At 44.7% G+C, this 17,755-nt stretch overlaps 1 protein-coding gene across 2 annotated transcripts in view; it reads right to left on the bottom strand.

Moving 5' to 3' along the window:
- Positions 1-2,437: 2,437 nt before the first annotated feature.
- The window catches only part of LOC140845700 (glutamate receptor 1-like), a 127,044-nt gene continuing 111,726 nt past the window's right edge, over positions 2,438-17,755 (bottom strand). Inside the window, exons 2-5 of one of the 2 annotated variants that reach the window (XR_012124540.1) lie at positions 16,427-16,588; positions 6,381-6,485; positions 4,666-4,818; positions 2,438-3,662 (exon numbers count right to left, since the gene is read on the bottom strand). Coding sequence is in view for 1 of the 2 variants with exons in the window: in XM_073220505.1 (XP_073076606.1) it covers positions 3,603-3,662; positions 6,381-6,485; positions 16,427-16,582 (321 nt within the window). In the remaining variant the exon portion in view is untranslated. The remainder of the gene's footprint in view (positions 3,663-4,665; positions 4,819-6,380; positions 6,486-16,426; positions 16,589-17,755) is intronic. The other variant, XM_073220505.1, reaches the window with a different exon arrangement.

The following is a 17,755-nucleotide window of genomic DNA, read 5'->3' as shown; positions in this document are numbered from 1 at the left end:
TTCATAAATATGTGTAGGCCAGAACCACTACTGTTTACAAAATTATGAAGCTTCCAATGGCTGGGAACTGCCCGCTCGCTGGAGGTGGACTTTGAAAGAGCAGCACTGTTGCCTGAAGATTCCATGATGTCACAGTGGTGCCTCTTTCCTAGATGAGAGGAGGAGGTTCCCATTTCAGAGCCTGGTACCTTAGCCAGGTGTGTTAATTTGGTGAGGTGGGCAATGAATACCTTGACAGCATAAGGGAAAATGGAAACCACATCCAATGTACTGTGGGTTTCTTTTGAGTCCATTGTGTATATGTACCACATCTCCTTAATCTGTTCATCTACTGATGGACAATTACCTTCACAATTGTGAATACTGCTGTGATAAACAGAGGGGTGCATGTCTTTTTCAAACTGGGCTGCTGCGTTTGTTTATTTATTTAGTTTACTTATTTGTTTTGGTATCATTATTCCACAGTTACATGAGTAACATTATGTTTACCAGACTCCTCCCATCACCAAGTTCCCCCCCAGGTACCCCATTGCAGTCACTGTCCACCAGCTTAGTAAGATGCTATAGAAGCACCACTTGTCTTCCCTGGTTGCACAGCCCTACCTATGCCCACCTCCCATATTATACACAGTAATCATAATTCCCACTTCATCTACACCACCCCTTATGCCTTCATTCCCACCCATCCACCCCAGTCCCTTACCGTTTGGTAACTATTAGTCCATGCTTGGGTCCTCTAAGTCTGCTTCTCTTGTGTTCCTTCAATTTTTTCTTTGTTCTTTTTTAAATTTAGTTATCGTTAATCTACAATTCCATGCAGAACATTAAGTTTACTAGACTCCCCCATCATGAAGTTACCCCCACCGACCCCATTGCAGTCACTGTCCATCAGCATATTATGATTCTATGGAATCACTGGTTTTCTTCTTTGTGTTGTACAGCGATCACCATGCCACCCCCCACATTATGCATGCTAACAATAATGCCCCCTCTTTTTCCCCCCTGTTGTGCCTCCAGTCCAAACCATACTCCCCAGTCCTTTCCCCTCTGGTAACTGTTAGTCCATTCTTCGGTTCTGTGAGTCTGTTGCTGTTTTGCTCCTTCTGTTTTTTCTTTATTCTTATATTCCACAGATGGGTGTAATCATATGATACTTGTCTTTCTGTACGTGGCTTATTTCACAGAACATAATACCCTCTACCTCCATCTTGTTGTTGTAAATGGTAGGGTTTGTTTTCTTCTTACAGCTGAATAATATTCCATTGTCTATATATACTACATGTTCTTTGTCCATTCATCTACAGATATGCTCTTTGCTTGGCTGTTGTGAATAGTGGTGTAATTAACATTGGTCTGCACATTTCTTTCTTAAAGTGGGCTACTGCATTATTTTAATTTATTTATTAAGGTATCTGGTTATTTGTGTTGCTATCATTAACTGATAATTACATGCAGAAAGTTAAGTTTACTAGACTCACCTCATCACCAAGTTTCCCCAAATACCCCTTTGCTCTCAGTGTCCATCAGCATAGTAAGATGCTGTCAAATCACTACTTCTCTCTGTTGTACAGGCATCCCCGTGCCAACCCACGTATTATCCGTGTTACTCATAATGCCCCCTTTCCCTCCACTCCCACCCATCCTCCCCAGTCCCTTTCCCTTTGGTAACTGTTAGTCCATTCTTGTGTTTTGTGATTCTGCTGCTGTTTTGTTCTTTCAGTTTTTCTTTGCTCTTAAACTCCACATATGTGTGAAATCATGAGGTACTATGTCTTTCTCCACCCTGCTTATTTCACTGAGCATAATACCATCTAGCTCCATCCATGTTATTTGCAAATGGTAGGATTTGTTTTCTTCTTATGGCTGAATAAAATTCCATTGTGTATATATACTACATCTTCTTTTTCCATTCATCTACAGATCGGCTCTTAGTTTGGCTGTTGTGAATAGTTCTGTGATAAACATAGGGCTTCGCATGTCTTTTTTAAAGTGGGCTACTGCATTCTTTTTAGTTATTCATTAAATTATTTATTTACATTGTTATAATTAATCAATATTACATGCAGAAAATTAAGTTTACTAGACTCCCCCATCACCAAGTTCCCCCCATATACACCATTGCAGTCACTGTCTGTTATTGTATTAAGATGCTGTGGAGACACTATTTGCTTCGCTGTGTTGTATAGCCTTCCCCATGCCCGACACACACATTATACTTGGTAATCATTATATCCCCTTTTTCCCCCAATCATTTATCCCTCCATTCCATGCCATCCACCCCAGTCCCTTTCCCTTTGGTAACTGTTAGTCTATTCTTGGTTTCTGTGAATCTGCTGCTGTTTTGCACCTTCAGTTTTTTCTTTGTTCTTATACTCCACAGATGAGTGAAATCATTTCATATATATATATATATATATATAAAGGCCAAAACCACTAATGTTTGCTAAGATGACACTGTTCCCCATGGCTGGGTAGTGCCCGCCCTCTGGGATTGGATTTGAAAGAGCAGCACTGTTGAGTGGAGATTCCATGACATCACAGAGGTGTCTCTTTCCTAGACACAGAATGCGTATGGTGAGAGGAGCAGTTTCCTACTTCAGAAGCTGTTCCGCAGTTGGGGTGTGATTTCTGTGAGGTGGGCAATGATAAACTTGACAGCATCAGGGTAAAGGGAAATCAGATCCAAGGTACTGTGTGTTTCTTTTTATTTTGGTGTCAGTACGAAACAGTTCCATGAGCAACATTATGGTTGCTAGACTACCCCCATCATCAAGTCCTCACCACCTACCCCACAAGAGTCACAGACCATCAGTGCAGTAATATGCTGTAGAATCTCTACTTGTCTTCTCTGTGTTGTACAGTGCCCACATTCTGAGAAAGGATTTAGTCATTGGAAGGTAACTTAAAAAATAGCCTTGGAATCTGAAAAATAAAGAATGATGATTTGCTTGTGGATTTTAAGGTTACTCTGTCCTTTCTGTTTGCTGATTTATCCATTCTCTTGGCTTGCACAGCCTGGCTTACTCAAACTCGAGGCTGACATAAAAATCCCTGAGGTCTAAAGAAGGGCATTTTAAGAAAGAAACAAAACACCTGCAGAATATCCACTGCATGCTAGGCACTACTTTTCTGAATTCCCTGCTACCATCAGTGGGGGCAGGAGGCATTGTTTCATTTAATGCTGGCAGCAACCCTGTGAGGTAAGAGGCATTGTCCCTCTTTCGGAGAGGATGTGACTAATGCCCAGAGAAGCTAAATCACTTGTTCAAGGTCTTGTGCCTGGTAAAGCATAAAGTAGAAATGTAAATCATGGCCTGTCTGCCTCCAAAGTCCAAGCTCATAACAACTCTGCCAGTGTTTCTCACCAAACCACTTAGAGCACCATGAACTCCACCACCGAGGGAAGAGGTTTTTCAGCTCTGCAGACTCCTCAGCCTCATCTCTGTTCTCTAAAAACAGGCAGTCCAGCTGCTGAGACCCAGGAATCCGTATTTTTAACAAGGTTAATTCTGTTTGCTGAAGTTTGATCACTGATCTTGCTACCGTGCCTCTGTTCCTGGGGACAAGTGCAAGTCTTGAGGAGTTGTGGAGGCTCCCGATAGTCAGTGGGTAAGGCCTATGGTCAGCTCACAGGGCTGGGATCCTGGTTCCATGATGAGTACCTGGAGACAGTCACACCAAAGGCCAGTCAGTCATCTGGTGAAGGCCCCTAACCCACCTCCACTTGAGGAAGCTGCAGCCCAGCCAGGAGAGGGATGACGCGAGGGAGGCTGGCAGGTGCACCATCATGGGCAGTGGCACTCAGTGAGGACTGAGGGGTTCTGTAGCCCAGCACCTCCTCATTTCAAAGACCAGAGAGACTAAGAGAGAAGCTGAGGACCCCCAGCTGGGCAATGGGAGGGCTGGGGTAGCAGCCTAACTTCTGTTCTTACTTATGTCACCACAATGTCCCCAGTATATCCAGCCTACTGCTCAGGTGAAGAAAAGAATCTGGCTTTATTACCACCCCTTCCCCTAGAGGGAAAAGAATGAGATCAACATCCAATTTTAATTTTGAGTAAATTTTGATACTGCCATATATAATATAGAAATGTCAATTTGTTCCTCCAGGAAATAGCAGGGTTTTTTACCCTGAGCATAAAAGACCATTGTTCAGAGGATCTGAGGGAAAGCCCGGGTCTCTGGTCAGCAATTTTCTATGTGGCAGTAACCGGCCTGCCTGGCCAAGGCCTCCCACAGAAGAACTACATTCAATTCCACCCACAGGGCGGGGGTGATGCCTCACTTCTCAGCACTGGAAAGGGGGACAGCTTGGGGATTGAGCCGTGTGACTGGTGTCCCCTCTAGGGCAGCAAAATTCTCCAAGCACCCCATCCCCTCACTCACTGAAAATGACTGTGTCACTCTGATGCCCACAGCTATAGCAGCAGCTGCAGGAACATGAGTGTGACTGGGGAGTCAGGACCCAAAATTAGGCCCCCATCAGCCATGGCTCACTGTGCGAACTTAGGCAGCCTACTGGGCCACCATGCCTGAGCTTACTAGCAAAGGGGAGCTGTGCCCCTAAGGCTGATTTACCTCAAAGCTACCTTAAAGAACAAAATGCTTTGAAAGGAAGAAACAAGCCATCTCAGTCACATGCCACCTCCTTGACATTTACCATACCTGTGACTAGCCAATGCCAGAGGCAACATTCACTGACCAAGGATCAGCAGCTGCTGTATATGTGCTATGTCCCCACTTCATAGGCGCAGGAACTGAGGATCCTAAGGGCAAGTAACTTAGCAGATGTCTTCTCTAGTGCAGGAGTTGGGAGAACTGGGGATAAAAGAAATTAACTAGGACTCGGACTCTTCCTGGATGAGCACCACTTGCAGTAGATTTTGTCCCCAGGGAGGATGACCTGCTGCAATCACAATGCCAAGGGTTTGCTGAGAAGTGGCTGTGCTTCCAGCGGCTGTATTCCTAGCCAGAGATGGTGCCCACTGAGAGTGACGACAGGTTGTCGTCCTACCGTAACTGACTCCTGAAGTGTGCCCAGTAGGGCGTGGGAAATGGGTTCTGGGCCATTGCTGGGTTTGAAAATAAGGAAGGGTAGTGTGAGCCAAAGGATCTGGTGGTCTCTAGAAGGAGTTGGAAAAGGCAAAGAAACAGATTCTCCCCTGGAGCCTCCAGAATCCACAGTACCCTGATTTTAGCCCAGTGAGACCAGAGTCACTTCTGCCACACAGAACAAAGTTACAGATGAGAAGGTGGTGGCGTTTTAAGCCACTGGTTGAGGTCATTTGTTACAGCAGTAATAGAAAATGAATAGAGCCTTAGTGAATTGGGGTGAGTTGAGGTCGACTTTGAAGTAGAGGGCAGAGCTCCAGATAAGGATATGGGATTAAGGGAGTTGAAGATAGAGCGTAAGCAGAGCTGTCCATAGAACTTTCTGTGGTGAAATGGTCTACATCTGTGCTGTCTAGTATGGTAGCCAGTAGCCACATGTGGCTATTGAGCACTTAACACTTGACTAGTGCAGCTGAGGGACTGACTTTTAAATTTTAACTAATTAAAACATTAAATTTAAATAGCTATGCATGCCAACTCTATTTGACAGCACAGGCATAGAGAGCATTAACTTTGAGAGATTAAGACTCAACTTTGAGCATATCAGGCCAGTAATTAGAAGTACACACATTAGATCATTTGGTCTTCTCTTTGAGAGAAGGCTGTGATGAAGGCCATGGATAGAAAAATAGAGGCTGCTATGAGGTATAACAAGAGAGGCCAGGGAAGGACTGTAGTGGGCAGAGGAAAGAAATGAGTGTCAAGGGTCAAGGTCAGAGAAATTGACAGGCCAGAGAACATAGGGTCTTTTAGAATTCTGAATGTTTTCCCAAAGATTTGAATGTTATTCTAAACATTTTAATATGTGTATATATTGTATATTAGTATACTTTTCATTCCTACTTCTGTATGGAAAAGGGAGTGGATATAAACAAGTGTGGGTTAGAAGATGGTTGACTTCATCAACAGTCACTATTCTGAAGTTCTTCAGATCCCTCAGGACTCTGTGAACAGTAACATTTTATACACATCTATTACGTGATATTTTCTAAGTATTTTCCCATCCCATGGATCTTCACAAGCACCTGGAACAAAGGTAGAGATTTGCATTTTGCAGATGAGCGAGTGAATTGATATTCAGAGAAAAGAACTGATTTGCTCAACGTCCCAGCTGGTTAGTGGCAGAGGTAAGTCTAAAATTCTCAGTGCCTGTGTCTCTTCAAAGAGATACAGTCCAGGAAAGGTGGGCTCACAATACCTTTAATGCTGGCCTGAGCCTCCTCTCAGCCCTCTCCTCCCCATGGAATGGAAGAAAAGGTGTCCTTTACCTTTCGGATGCCATCATGCTTCATTTCAATCACATGGAGGGTGTAGTTGGTCGGACGGCCTTTCTCATTAAACTGCACGTTTCCTGTCAAGCCTTCAAACCGTACCTGGAAGGCAAAGCCAAGTGTTGAATAATGAACTCAGACATTGTACTTCATAGTTGTTTGTTTGTTTTCTTTTCCTACTGAAGTTATAATCCAGCACCTAAGAATGTTACATGGGATGAGGTCTTGGAATGGAGTGAATACCAAACTCTCTACATTGTTGCCCAAAGCAGTCATCCCTTGAGCACAGTTCTCTTTCCCACTAAACTGAAATTCATCCTGAAAATCTCTCCTACCCATTGCCTTAGGTAAACAGAAACAATGCAGCAAAGTAGATCCTAGTAAATCTCAGTATCATCCCTAATCAGTGATCCCCCATCATGAGCACCACCATGAGTAGCACCACTCCTTGGAAGGAGGCCTGGAAAGGACAAGGGCTGCTGTGCCAGCTCCTGTTAGCCAGGGCCCGACACAGGGCCCGAACCAGGACCTGACCCAGGACTAGGGGTTGGCCTTATGATGCCTTGCGCTGTGCTTGAATATGGTTTCTTACTTCCTTGGTGAGGCCAGAGTATAAAATACCTGGGAATGTAAAGACCTGTACTCTGGAGACATGAATTTGACCCCATCCTCTCCCTGAGCAACCAAGTGACTGTGTAAAATTCATTGCTTAAGCCTCCAGTTTCCAAAATTCCTGCCCCATCTGCCATATCAGACACAGCAAACGTCAAAGTGCTGTGCAGACTTTAAAGCATCTGAGGAGAACCCCTTACATTAAAACCAGAACATGTAGGGTTTTAAACAGCTCACGATTGGTTAAAACAATTTGTACTGGAACCCCAACCATGCTGTATTGGCTTCCACAAATGAGTCAAATCAAACTTTCATGGCCTCAGGTCTTCAAGTTCAAAGGCAAGGTCAGATGGTCAACATGGGGGATCCAAGGCCTTTAGTGCCAAGCCTACTTCTCTTTGTGTGAGTAATACATCTCACGCACATCTACCTTCAGATTAAGGATGAGTCTGGCTTTATATCTGCTCAAGTATAAGAAACCTCATTCTCTATTGGTAGCCTACTGTGTGTCCTCAGCTCAGTGTGGTCTGAGGCCAGTGAGGTGAGTCTCTGCCTGTAACCAATATGAACCAGGCCCTGTAACCTGGTGCTGTTTACTTCTTCACCCCTGTCAAATTGCTTAACAAGAAGCCTTGCAGAATTCTATCTTTTTCTGACAGTGATCAACAACTCTGTCTTCAAAAGGTATCAGAATAGCTGCAATGAGTATATGTGTATTTGAGAGACAGAAAGACAAAGAGAGGGAGACAGAGAGACAGGGAGATTGGGAGAGACACAGAAGGGGGTTGGGGAGAGGTGGAGAGACAGAGAGAGATAGATGGAGAGAGACAGACACAGAGTGGGGGACAGACAGAAATGGAGAGACAGAGAGAGATGGAGGGAGAGAGACACAGAGTGGGGGAGAGACAGATGGAGAGACAGAGAGAGAGACACACAGAGATGGAGAGACTGAGGGAGAGACATACAGGGAGAGAGGAGAGGGGGAGAGATGGAGAGACAGAGGAAGAGACAGAGATGGAGAGAGAGACTGCTACAAGCTGAACCTCTCTTCACCTTCTGGTTTGAACTCTCAGTGGGAAGAAAATGACAGTCCCAGAACGTGGCACAAATTATTCAACAAAGCCCTTCACTCTCAGATAAATCTGCAGAAATCCTCACTCTGAAGAAGTCTAGGCCGGCTCTGCTTTACAGAGAGAAAACAGAGTGTGCTCCTCCTACAAGTGGGAGGAGGAGGAGGCCGCGCGCCAGCCTGCTGGCTGCTGCACTTTCCTCGCACCTCTGTTGTCTCTTGCCCATCTTTGGTTCTCCCATTCATTCAGGTTCAAGAAGACAGAGAGACTGAATACTGCTTCAAGTGGCTCATCTGGAAAAATGGGCTGGAGTAGACACATGTGCAGATGACTGGATGGTGGGCTGAGCAGCCCAGAAGGAAGTGTCACTGATGAGCCAAATGGGCATTAGTGTCATACCGATGATTACTATGGCATATTAGTCTGGAAAATTATGTAAGGTCTCTATGACTCAGTTTTATCATTTGCTTAATAGAACCAATTAGAATTAATTATGTCTTAAGGTTGTTTTAAGGATTAAATGAGATATTTTACGATAAATGCTTGCCCCATGGTAAGATTCAAGAAAGGCCAGATTAATTATTATCAATAGTGTTTTGAATACCACCACCATCATCCAAGTGTTTATTTCATTCTTGTTACTTCTTCTCTACTCACAGGAAACCCCTAGGGTATGTCGTTTAGACATTATTATCTTCAGTTACATGGGATAAACCAAACCTCTGGGAGATAAAGTTATTTGCTCAGGACAACACCATTTAAGTATCAGGAAGGCTTAAATTCAGAGCTTCTGATATATTCTGGTATCTTTACTTAGGGTACCGAATGGCCTCTCAAACAGCAGACAATGCTCTTGTGCTTGGCTCTATGTGGGCAACACAGAAATGTGCGAAGCAGTGTGTTCTACGCGCCTGCTGTGCTACCCCCCCCCCCACACACAGGGGGACATTACCTGGGCCATGCTCTGCTAATTCCTAATTATGTGATGTGAGCAAGTCATGGAGCCTGTTTCTTGTTTTCCTCCTTAAAGAAGTGAAATGCTTAGCACACTGGGATGTAAACATTGGATGTAAAGTATATATTATTTAAATGATGATGATGATGGCAATGATTACAACCACAGTGTTGTGTAGAGTGGGTAAGAGGGATGAAAAATAAGCCTTAACATTGAAGCTTTGGGTCTGGTATATTGTCTCAGAGCAGGAGATTCCATCAGCAGAAATGAGGGTTTTTGTCCCTGTCACCTTTACATGCCTTTTCAGCTTCCATAAAATTAATCATCAGCAAAGTTCTAGTGATGAGAGGATCTCTTGAGATGTCACAGTGTCATCACCAGAAGCTGCTTATCTGGTGTTCATTTAAAAAAAGTGAGTAGCAAGAGCAGATGTTACCTTGCCCATTTGATGAATAGCATTATGAGACTCAGAGCTTATGGCTCCTGATTCAGGATTCACAGAGTCATGGGAGGCCTGGGGCAGCTGAAGGCTCTTATTGTCTAGTTGGAGAAGCCAAGGCTTACACACACTGAAATGAGTGAAAGCATAGGAAAGGAGCCTCCCAGAACCAGCCTTCCATGACATCAGAGCAAAGGAAGGTCAAGAGAATGGCTCAGCTCCAAACCATTTATGTGGACAGTTTGGACTCATAGTCAGAGGATGAAGCTTCTCAAAAATATACACTTTGGGCAAATCTGGAAAATGCTCTCCTATCTCCCAGGGCTGAGCCTCTGAAGCTCATCTGCCCACTCTCCCATCCCAGGGTGACTGAGGTCACACTGGTGGAGGCCTGGAGCTTCCCCTTAGTTCCTGCCTTCTGGAACTCCCGCTGCCAACCTGGTGCCTGCCAGCCCCTCTGTGAAAGATGGAGAATTAACCGTGGGTTTCCTGTAAATGCTATTGGGTGCCACCTCAGAGTCTGCCGCCCATGAGATGCTGAAGCATAACTTTTCTTTTCCTCTCTGATGCCATGAGTGTGCTGGTTAGTGTTTCTCTCATCCTTAGGACTCCTCCGCCCCCATCCCTGGGGAGGCAGTGTTGCTGCTCTGGACCCAGGGCTTCTGTAACCTCTGTGTGGCTGTGATCTGTTCTCTGAGCCTCTCCTCCTCAGTGCTCACTGGATGTTGGGAAGTCAGAGCCTGTGGACTAGGTCCCTGTGGACCACATTCTGGTTATGCCAACCACTTTACCACCAGAACAGTGGGACGAATAATCTTGGTTGTGGTTATCTCATGCAGTTGCCCTGAGGTTCAAAGAAACTTATGCATTATCCCTTAAACAATTTTTTGGGGGGAGAATGGGGGTTGTGACAACCAGTGGAGACTTTGCTAAGAGGATTATGTCCACTTGGGAGTTAATGAATTGATGCTAGAAAACTTGACCGATTAGTCCATGAGTCCCCAGGTAGTGCTTAGCAGAGCCATGGTGAGGACTGAGCTCTTCTCTTCTGAACTCCTAACAGGAGTGCTGCCTTCAGCTCTTGCTTATATCCTCTAGACTCCTGGGCATCATTTACACCCCACCATGACCCTCCACGAACCGATTTACTCTTTGTTCAATTTCACTTCACCGTTCCTTTAAGGCTTGCAACCATCCATCACAGTTTGTGTGGGACAGTTCCAGTCTACATCTCTTCTTTTGGGATAATTAATAAGAGTGCTACCTTTCATTCTTAAATGTCCCAATTTGGGTGATAAGTTATATGATCACTCTGTTTAAAGGCCCAGTTACTCTCCTAGAGAAAGCCTTGTTGATGTCACAGCACACTGCTCTGACCATACATAGTGCCGAGTGTCTGGCTATGTCATTGAATCCTCAAGCCACACCTTTATAGGTATTATATCTCAGAGTTTATCTTCCCTTCAAAACTAGGTCTGGAGTGCCAAAAGACAGAGATTGTGTCCTACACCCCAAATGCTCGCCTCACCTCAGACCTCCCCTAGCAAACTTCTACGTACACCTGCACTTGGGTATGCTAGATCACTGGTCAACAAACTGCAGACGCAAAGACTAAAAGGGCTGGTCTTCATTTAGGGCAGACGTCCTTCACCTCAGGACCCAGGATGGGCTTCCAGAAGTGTCTATGGTCCCCTCAACTCCTGGTTATACAAAAATACATGTAAGTACATGTATACATTTTTCTGGGAAAATGAGTTCAAAGCTTTTTTTTTAAAATCATATTCTCAAAGGGCCTCTGACCCCCAAATGCTAAGAGCCTGACTTGGGGAGCTGGATCTTCCCTGCCAGTCAGTAGCTTCCTGGAGCACTGAAGGCTTCCCGGGCTCATTAGTATTCTGAACAGTCCCCTGGAGGTCAGGCAGGCGGCATGATTACCTTCACTCTGCTGCTGGGGAAATTACACTGCAGTGAGGGGCGGGGCGTGGGGTGTGTGGGTATTAGCCAAGGCCATGTGCTCTTGCTGGCTGGACCCTGGCTCTGTTTTTCTTCTGCTGGGTTGGCCCTTCCAGGCTTCAGAGCAGAGCAGTTATGTGTACATAGTGAGGCAGCAAGTAGATGTGGGTTGGAGTCCCAGTTTCACTACTAACTATAATTTTGAGAAAAATTTTAATACATCTGAAGCTCAGTTTCCCTATTTATAAAGCAGTTAATAAAGCTAGCTACCTCCGAGTGTTATATTGAGAATTCTATGAGATCAGACATATAAAGCATATTCAGAACATTGTACATAGTAAGTCAGTAATCTATCATAGCTGGTATCACCTTTATTTTTAGAGTAATAGGCTTATTCCTCTACGCCTAACTCACAGACACGCCAGGTCTAACACAAGCTGAACCACAGGTCCCCTCCCCATCTGTGACCCAAAGGCCAGTGTTATTAGGGCAGCAGAGAGCTGAGTGCCCCATGCCAGGTCCAAGGACTGAATGTCTTTGGGATTCACCTGGCCTCTTGTGATCACACAGTTGCCCAAGAGGGGTGCGGCTCTTTTGAGATAGGTCTGAATGGTGAAATGGCTGGACAGTGGCCATGGTTGTGTGTGGAAGGCCCCAGAGCTCAGTGTGCAAGCAAAGACCTCTTGGACCATAGGACATGTCTGAGACAAGAGGAGCCATGGAATCTGGTTCAGAGTGTGCTGCTAAACTGCTGTGTGACCCTTGATGAAGGACCGCCCACTCTGGGTCAGCTGCTTCATTGATAAAGTAAAGGAAAATGGAAGTTAGTAATCTTTAAGTAATAAATTCTTGTGGTTCTAGGTCCTTAAAGATTTGAAAAGGAATCAGTTTGAACAACGGATCTTAGGATCAGATGTTTTCTGTTTATATTCACTGGCTATTTGGCCCCGCAACCCCTGCCAAAAAAGACTGAAGAGAGCTTACTGAGGGCAGGTCTCTTGTGCTCTCATTGTCCCCAGTGCGTGGCCCCAGGCCAGGGCGTGCAGTAGGCTCTCAGTGCGAAGCTGCCTGGCTGCCTGAGAGGCATGTACACATGTCTTCACTCCAAAACAATACAAAGGTCCTATTCTTTTGACTAAGGCAATGCTTCTTTGCAAACCCCACTGAAGGCAGAAGAAAATGAAGAGCATACATTACCACCGGAAAGATGGGAGTTAGTCTATTGAAAAAAAATAGATGCCAAGAATTAGTCTTAAAGGCAGTTGAAACCAGTTGCTGTCTCTCCAGTCTCCTCATTGTCACCGGTAATGAAGGGGAGTGAGCGGGAGATACGGGTATTTCCACGTCACCCAGACAGCAAGGAGCCCAGCCTGACTTGGAATGCCAGCTCTCCTGCCTCCTGGTTCAGAGCCCTTCCTGCCGTCCACTTTGCCTTCCAGGCTTCATCACTGTCACGTTGGCATCAGAATATTGCTCCCCAGACATCATTTAGATGGGAGAAAACAGGGAGTTGGGAGGGTTGTGAAGCTGAGGGCAAGTCTCTGGGACCTTTTGAACATTACAAACAAAATCTGTCTCAACTGCAGAGTGTGGAAGAGCATTTACAATGAGCCGGAAGGCGGGTGGGGGTTACCTCTCTGGCAATCATTGCCAAACTGTCTGGTGTCTGCTCTTGCTGCCTAGTGATTGGGGCTGCCTTACATAGAGACGAGAAAGGCAGGAAGGGCTGCTGGAGGACCCCATCGCATGTTCCTCCTGTGGTCACAGGGCTGCCACTTAGCTTCATTTCAAAGGACACAACTACGTAGTCTCCATGTAAAGGCAGTTCATCTAGCTGAGGACAGCTGGTGATGTTCCTTCTCGTCTCTTCAGGTTGTGAAAATTGCTAGAGCTTTGCACATGTGGTTGTGAGACATGTGGGAAATAGTTGTACATTTCACTCTGCATTTCTCCCTCATTCAGAAATGCTCCTGTCCTCCCCTAGGATGTAGTCTTAAAAGTAAAGCTGGTCTTATCTTGGCAGTTCCATTGCACGGGGAGGGCAGGTCCTGCGGGGCATCTGCACTGAAATACCAGGGTATTGCCTTGCCAGTGCTCCTGATACGTGGACATTGCTTGATGGTGAGCACTGCCCGCTTTCCCCAGCCCCTTTGGAAATACAGGCTCCCCATCAGGAGGCACCAGAGGCATCATAGGGTGCTACCCATCAGCCAGTTTGCTACTCATAGCCTGGGCTCAAGGCCCTTCTAGAGACTTCTGGGGACTTCAGGAGATTTCTAGGAGTTTTGAGAGTGATAAAGCAGAAGGCAAGCCCCCAGAATCTTCTAACCCAGGGATGCTAAATACATGGCCCACGTGTACCACTGCCTCATCCTGCTTCCACAGCAGACATATCGCTAATTGAATATTTATATTCTTTTCTGTTGAATCTGGATTCAGGCAAAGAATATTTTGCATAGACAATTGATTGGAGTGAGCATGGCCATTTTCTGTCCCTGCCCTTGACTGTTCTTAAGTGCAAACAAAATTGATTGCAATGCTGAGAAGCAAGAAAATAGGATCAGAAGTACTTAGGAATTTTCAGGGTTCCCACATGAAACGTGCAAGGAGCAAAGGTGATGAAGAAATCCAGAAAATCAGGGAAAGCGGGGAGTCTCCAGGAGGCTGCTGAAATGGTTCAGTTTCATCCCTGTGCATCTCAAGTCCCCTTTCCAAATACAGAAAAGCTTCCCTTTTTTAGCATAGTCTCTAAGCAGGAAATGGAGCTTTCATGCTATTAGAAATTACTAGACCATACAATTTGGGTATTTTTGTTTTTCTTTTGTTGCCTTAATTCCTACATGAACACTTATATACACAGAGCCACAAACACAATGCAGTGATTGTCCAAACCTGAAGCATGATCTACCTTTTCTTTTCAATAGCTGTATCACACCAAAACTGACGTCGAAATCCCCTACAAGGCTACCCTAGGACAGGCAGCCATTGCTGGCCTCACCTGCTACAGAGCTCTCTGGATGTCGATCCTCTGGCCCCAGGGTACAGCTGGGTTAACCAGGCAGTCCCCAGCATTCCCCCAGCGGAATATATCAATTCTCTGCCTCCGCAGGCACTGGAAAGCCTCAGCCATTACCTTCGCCCTATCGTAGGTAAGCGCAGAGGTGTACTTGTGGGAGGGATGGAGACAGGTGTCAGAGAGAGGTGACAGGCAGGTAGGAGCTGTGTCTGGGAATGTGCTCCAGGTGATCAGAATTCTGGCAGGGGGCCAGGGACTGGGAGTGGGTGTAGGGGTGCAGCGGTGAACTGGGCAGTGCTTGCCCCCTACGTGGGGCTGCTGTTCCACCTTGTTGGCTAGTACTGCCCTTCTGAACTGTGAGTTGAATGCTGCCAGTTGTGTCTTTCAAAGAGAAGCCAGAATTCTAGATTTTGTGTGCAATCTTGTAACTTAAAAATGTTGGTTTAATTAGAAATAGAATGCATATATTAAATACAGTACATCCACAGCTTTGATACAGTCCATGGAAAAACAGTGCATTTTTCTCTTATGTTACAGTCACCACTCAGGAGCCAAGAGGAGTTGTTTATCCTCCCATCCCTTGTGACAGTAAAAGAAAACAACCCATGAAGGGTAAGCTCTTATTTCCATGTATGGCTTGCCCAAGTGGCAGGTTTATAGTCTGTAGACTTTCCTCTTGTGCTTATTCATGATAACTCTTAACCTTTCCCCTCTTGCCTAGAAGGTAGCTGAGATGTTGATGAAACATAACCAGAATAATAAAACAGGAAAATATTTCCTGGCTTTGGAACTCATGTTATGCCTAATGTCTAGCTTGTTTTCTTCATATTCTAAGTTCACAATAGAGAGTTATACAATGAATGTATAATAATTTTTCTAGTTTTTAAGTTGTATTTCCTCACTTAGTAAAACAATGTATGTTACATGTTATTTTTTAAATCTCCAGTCTTTTGGAAGTTGGGTAGGGTATTCACATATTAATTAACTGCTTTGTGATTCGATCATTGCTTTCAGTTACATTTGTGATTTTGTTTGCTTAAGCTCATGGTGAAATAAGTCTTCATTTTTGGATGGCTAATCAGTTCAGCAAAATCAGGATGAGAAGCATCTCAGTTTCATGGTTTGCCATTCACAAAAAGAAACTGACCAACTGCCCAGAGAAACTTGCCAAGGATTCAATTTGCCCCAGATAAACAAATTTGGCCTCAGAATCCTTCTCAACTCATTGTTCCACACAGCCATTGCCAAACTGTTGGATTTGACATGGGGAAGAGAAATTACCTGCTATCCTTATTCAAAAAACATTGTCAAACAGCAAACAAAATAGATTTCGGCTGCAGAGTTTAGAGCTGTATTCCTGGGAAGTGAGAGGCAGATAACCTGCCTCATAATTGGGAGCTGACCCTCTGAGGCATAGATGTGCTAGACATTGCTTAGATTTCCCAGATTCTTACCTGGGTACATGACGGACCAGAATAAGGACAATCTCTGTGCATAATTCAAGATCAAACCACAAATAAATGAGTGTGAGTAGCATCCCCCTGCAGTTGTGTATCATGGTGTGCCTGCCTACAGTAGAGGTTTCAGTTGTGTTTTTTATTTTTCCTTTTACCTTCCTGGTATGTAGAATCTTAAGGCAATAGTTGAAGCTTCAGGAGCCATTTTGGGCTATAATGTAGCAGCTATATGCTGAAGATAGCAGAACAAGAAGACAGAAGAAGCCTGAGTGTTTGATGATTGTGGAGCCATTATAAGCCTTTGATTGCTGACTTCTGAATTTTGTTTATGTGAGAGGAAAGCAGAACATTGATCTTGTTAAAAGTATCATCACTTTGAATTACTTGACCTTTGTAGGATACTCTCAATCTTTATGGATACATTTTCCTTAGTTTGTTCCTCTCGGAACCTGTCCCTTTCTAAAGGATAACCCTTCTCAGAAACCTGGGGCAGGCAAAGAAGCCAGGCTGGTCCTTTGCTGCCTGCTTCCCATCCCCTTACCTTTGGTCTCTTCCAGTCCACCCTGGTGTGGTCTCGGGCATCACTGTTCTTCCACTGTTGCATGATCTTGGCTGGGATGGTGTCTGTGTAATTCACCAACTGGAAACCTGTCACGTTTGCTCCACTCTCCTTGAATTTGTTTAAGTCAGTGTCCATGAAACCCTGTGCAGAGAGGAGGGGAAAGAAGTTAGAACAGGCTGCCTGGATAAATCAGTTTAATCATGTTACAGAGTCATAGGACTTTCTGTCTTACTGGAGAGAAGGTTGTATCTCCCTTCCATCTTAACTTGGTGATCACTTTGTGCACAAAGTCAGCACAGAGAATAAGAGTGATTGCTCAGACACCAGCTCTGCCTGCAATGAAGTGCTGGCTCTGCTACTCACAGCCATTAATTTTGCTACCTTGGACTCAGTTACCTGATGTAGTCTTGTCTGAATAATGGAGCTTAGGAAGTTGGGGAGAAAAAGCAATTCTGTATATGTCAGGTGCTTGGTATAGACTGAGTGATCAAGAAATGTTGGCCAGGATTATTGCTGCCCAGATATGGAGCAAAATGGAAACCTGAGGAGGGAACTGTCTCCTTTACCAACTCCACTCTCTACCTTTTTGAGATAGGAAGAATCTGAAGTCCATCAGGGGCAAGCTCCTGGGGACCCCAAAGTCACCAGCAAGTTTGTGGAAGAGGCTGGATTCTGATCATCCAAGGCCTGTGCCCTTTCCTAGACTACAGACCAGGTCTTCTCTACCCAGTGAGGCTCGATCAACTGCAATACCCACAAAGTTTCTTTATTGAAAATGAAACTTTCCTTCTCTTCTGGTAAAGTTCAGTCAAATTCAGGAAGGCTTCAACTTAGAAAGGAAACCTTGCATTTGTATGATATATTCCTTAGTGGGCAGTACTTTCATATCTATGGCCTCATTTCAGTTTATGCCTTTATAATGTAAAAATTATATGTCTGTTTGCCAGATAAAGAAGCTGAGAAAGATTAGGAAAATGGACTTTACAAAGTCAGTCAATGAAGCAGCGGCCAAGAAGGCCAGAACTAAGGCTTCTGAAGGTCTTCTCTCGCTTGCGTGCTCATCGTTCAACAAATGCTTGTGAGAATCTCTAGTGTGCTACTGTAATAGTGAATAAAACAAGTTCCTTCTCTTATGAAGCTTACATTTTAGTGGAAAAGACAGACAGTAAACAAATAAGAAGTAAATCTGTAGCATAGCATCTAAAGTGCATCCCTATGGCATTGTCCAAGCCTCTTAATTTCTCATTGACTTGATCTAGTTCTCTTGTTAAGGGATGTAATCACAAACAACTTCAGACTTAGAAATAC

This window comes from Manis javanica, chromosome 1 (genome assembly GCF_040802235.1).
Source record: "Manis javanica isolate MJ-LG chromosome 1, MJ_LKY, whole genome shotgun sequence".
Taxonomy (NCBI): Eukaryota; Metazoa; Chordata; class Mammalia; order Pholidota; family Manidae; genus Manis; species Manis javanica.
Note: the sequence above shows the minus strand (reverse complement) of the source record. Positions and strands in the feature narration are given on the sequence as shown.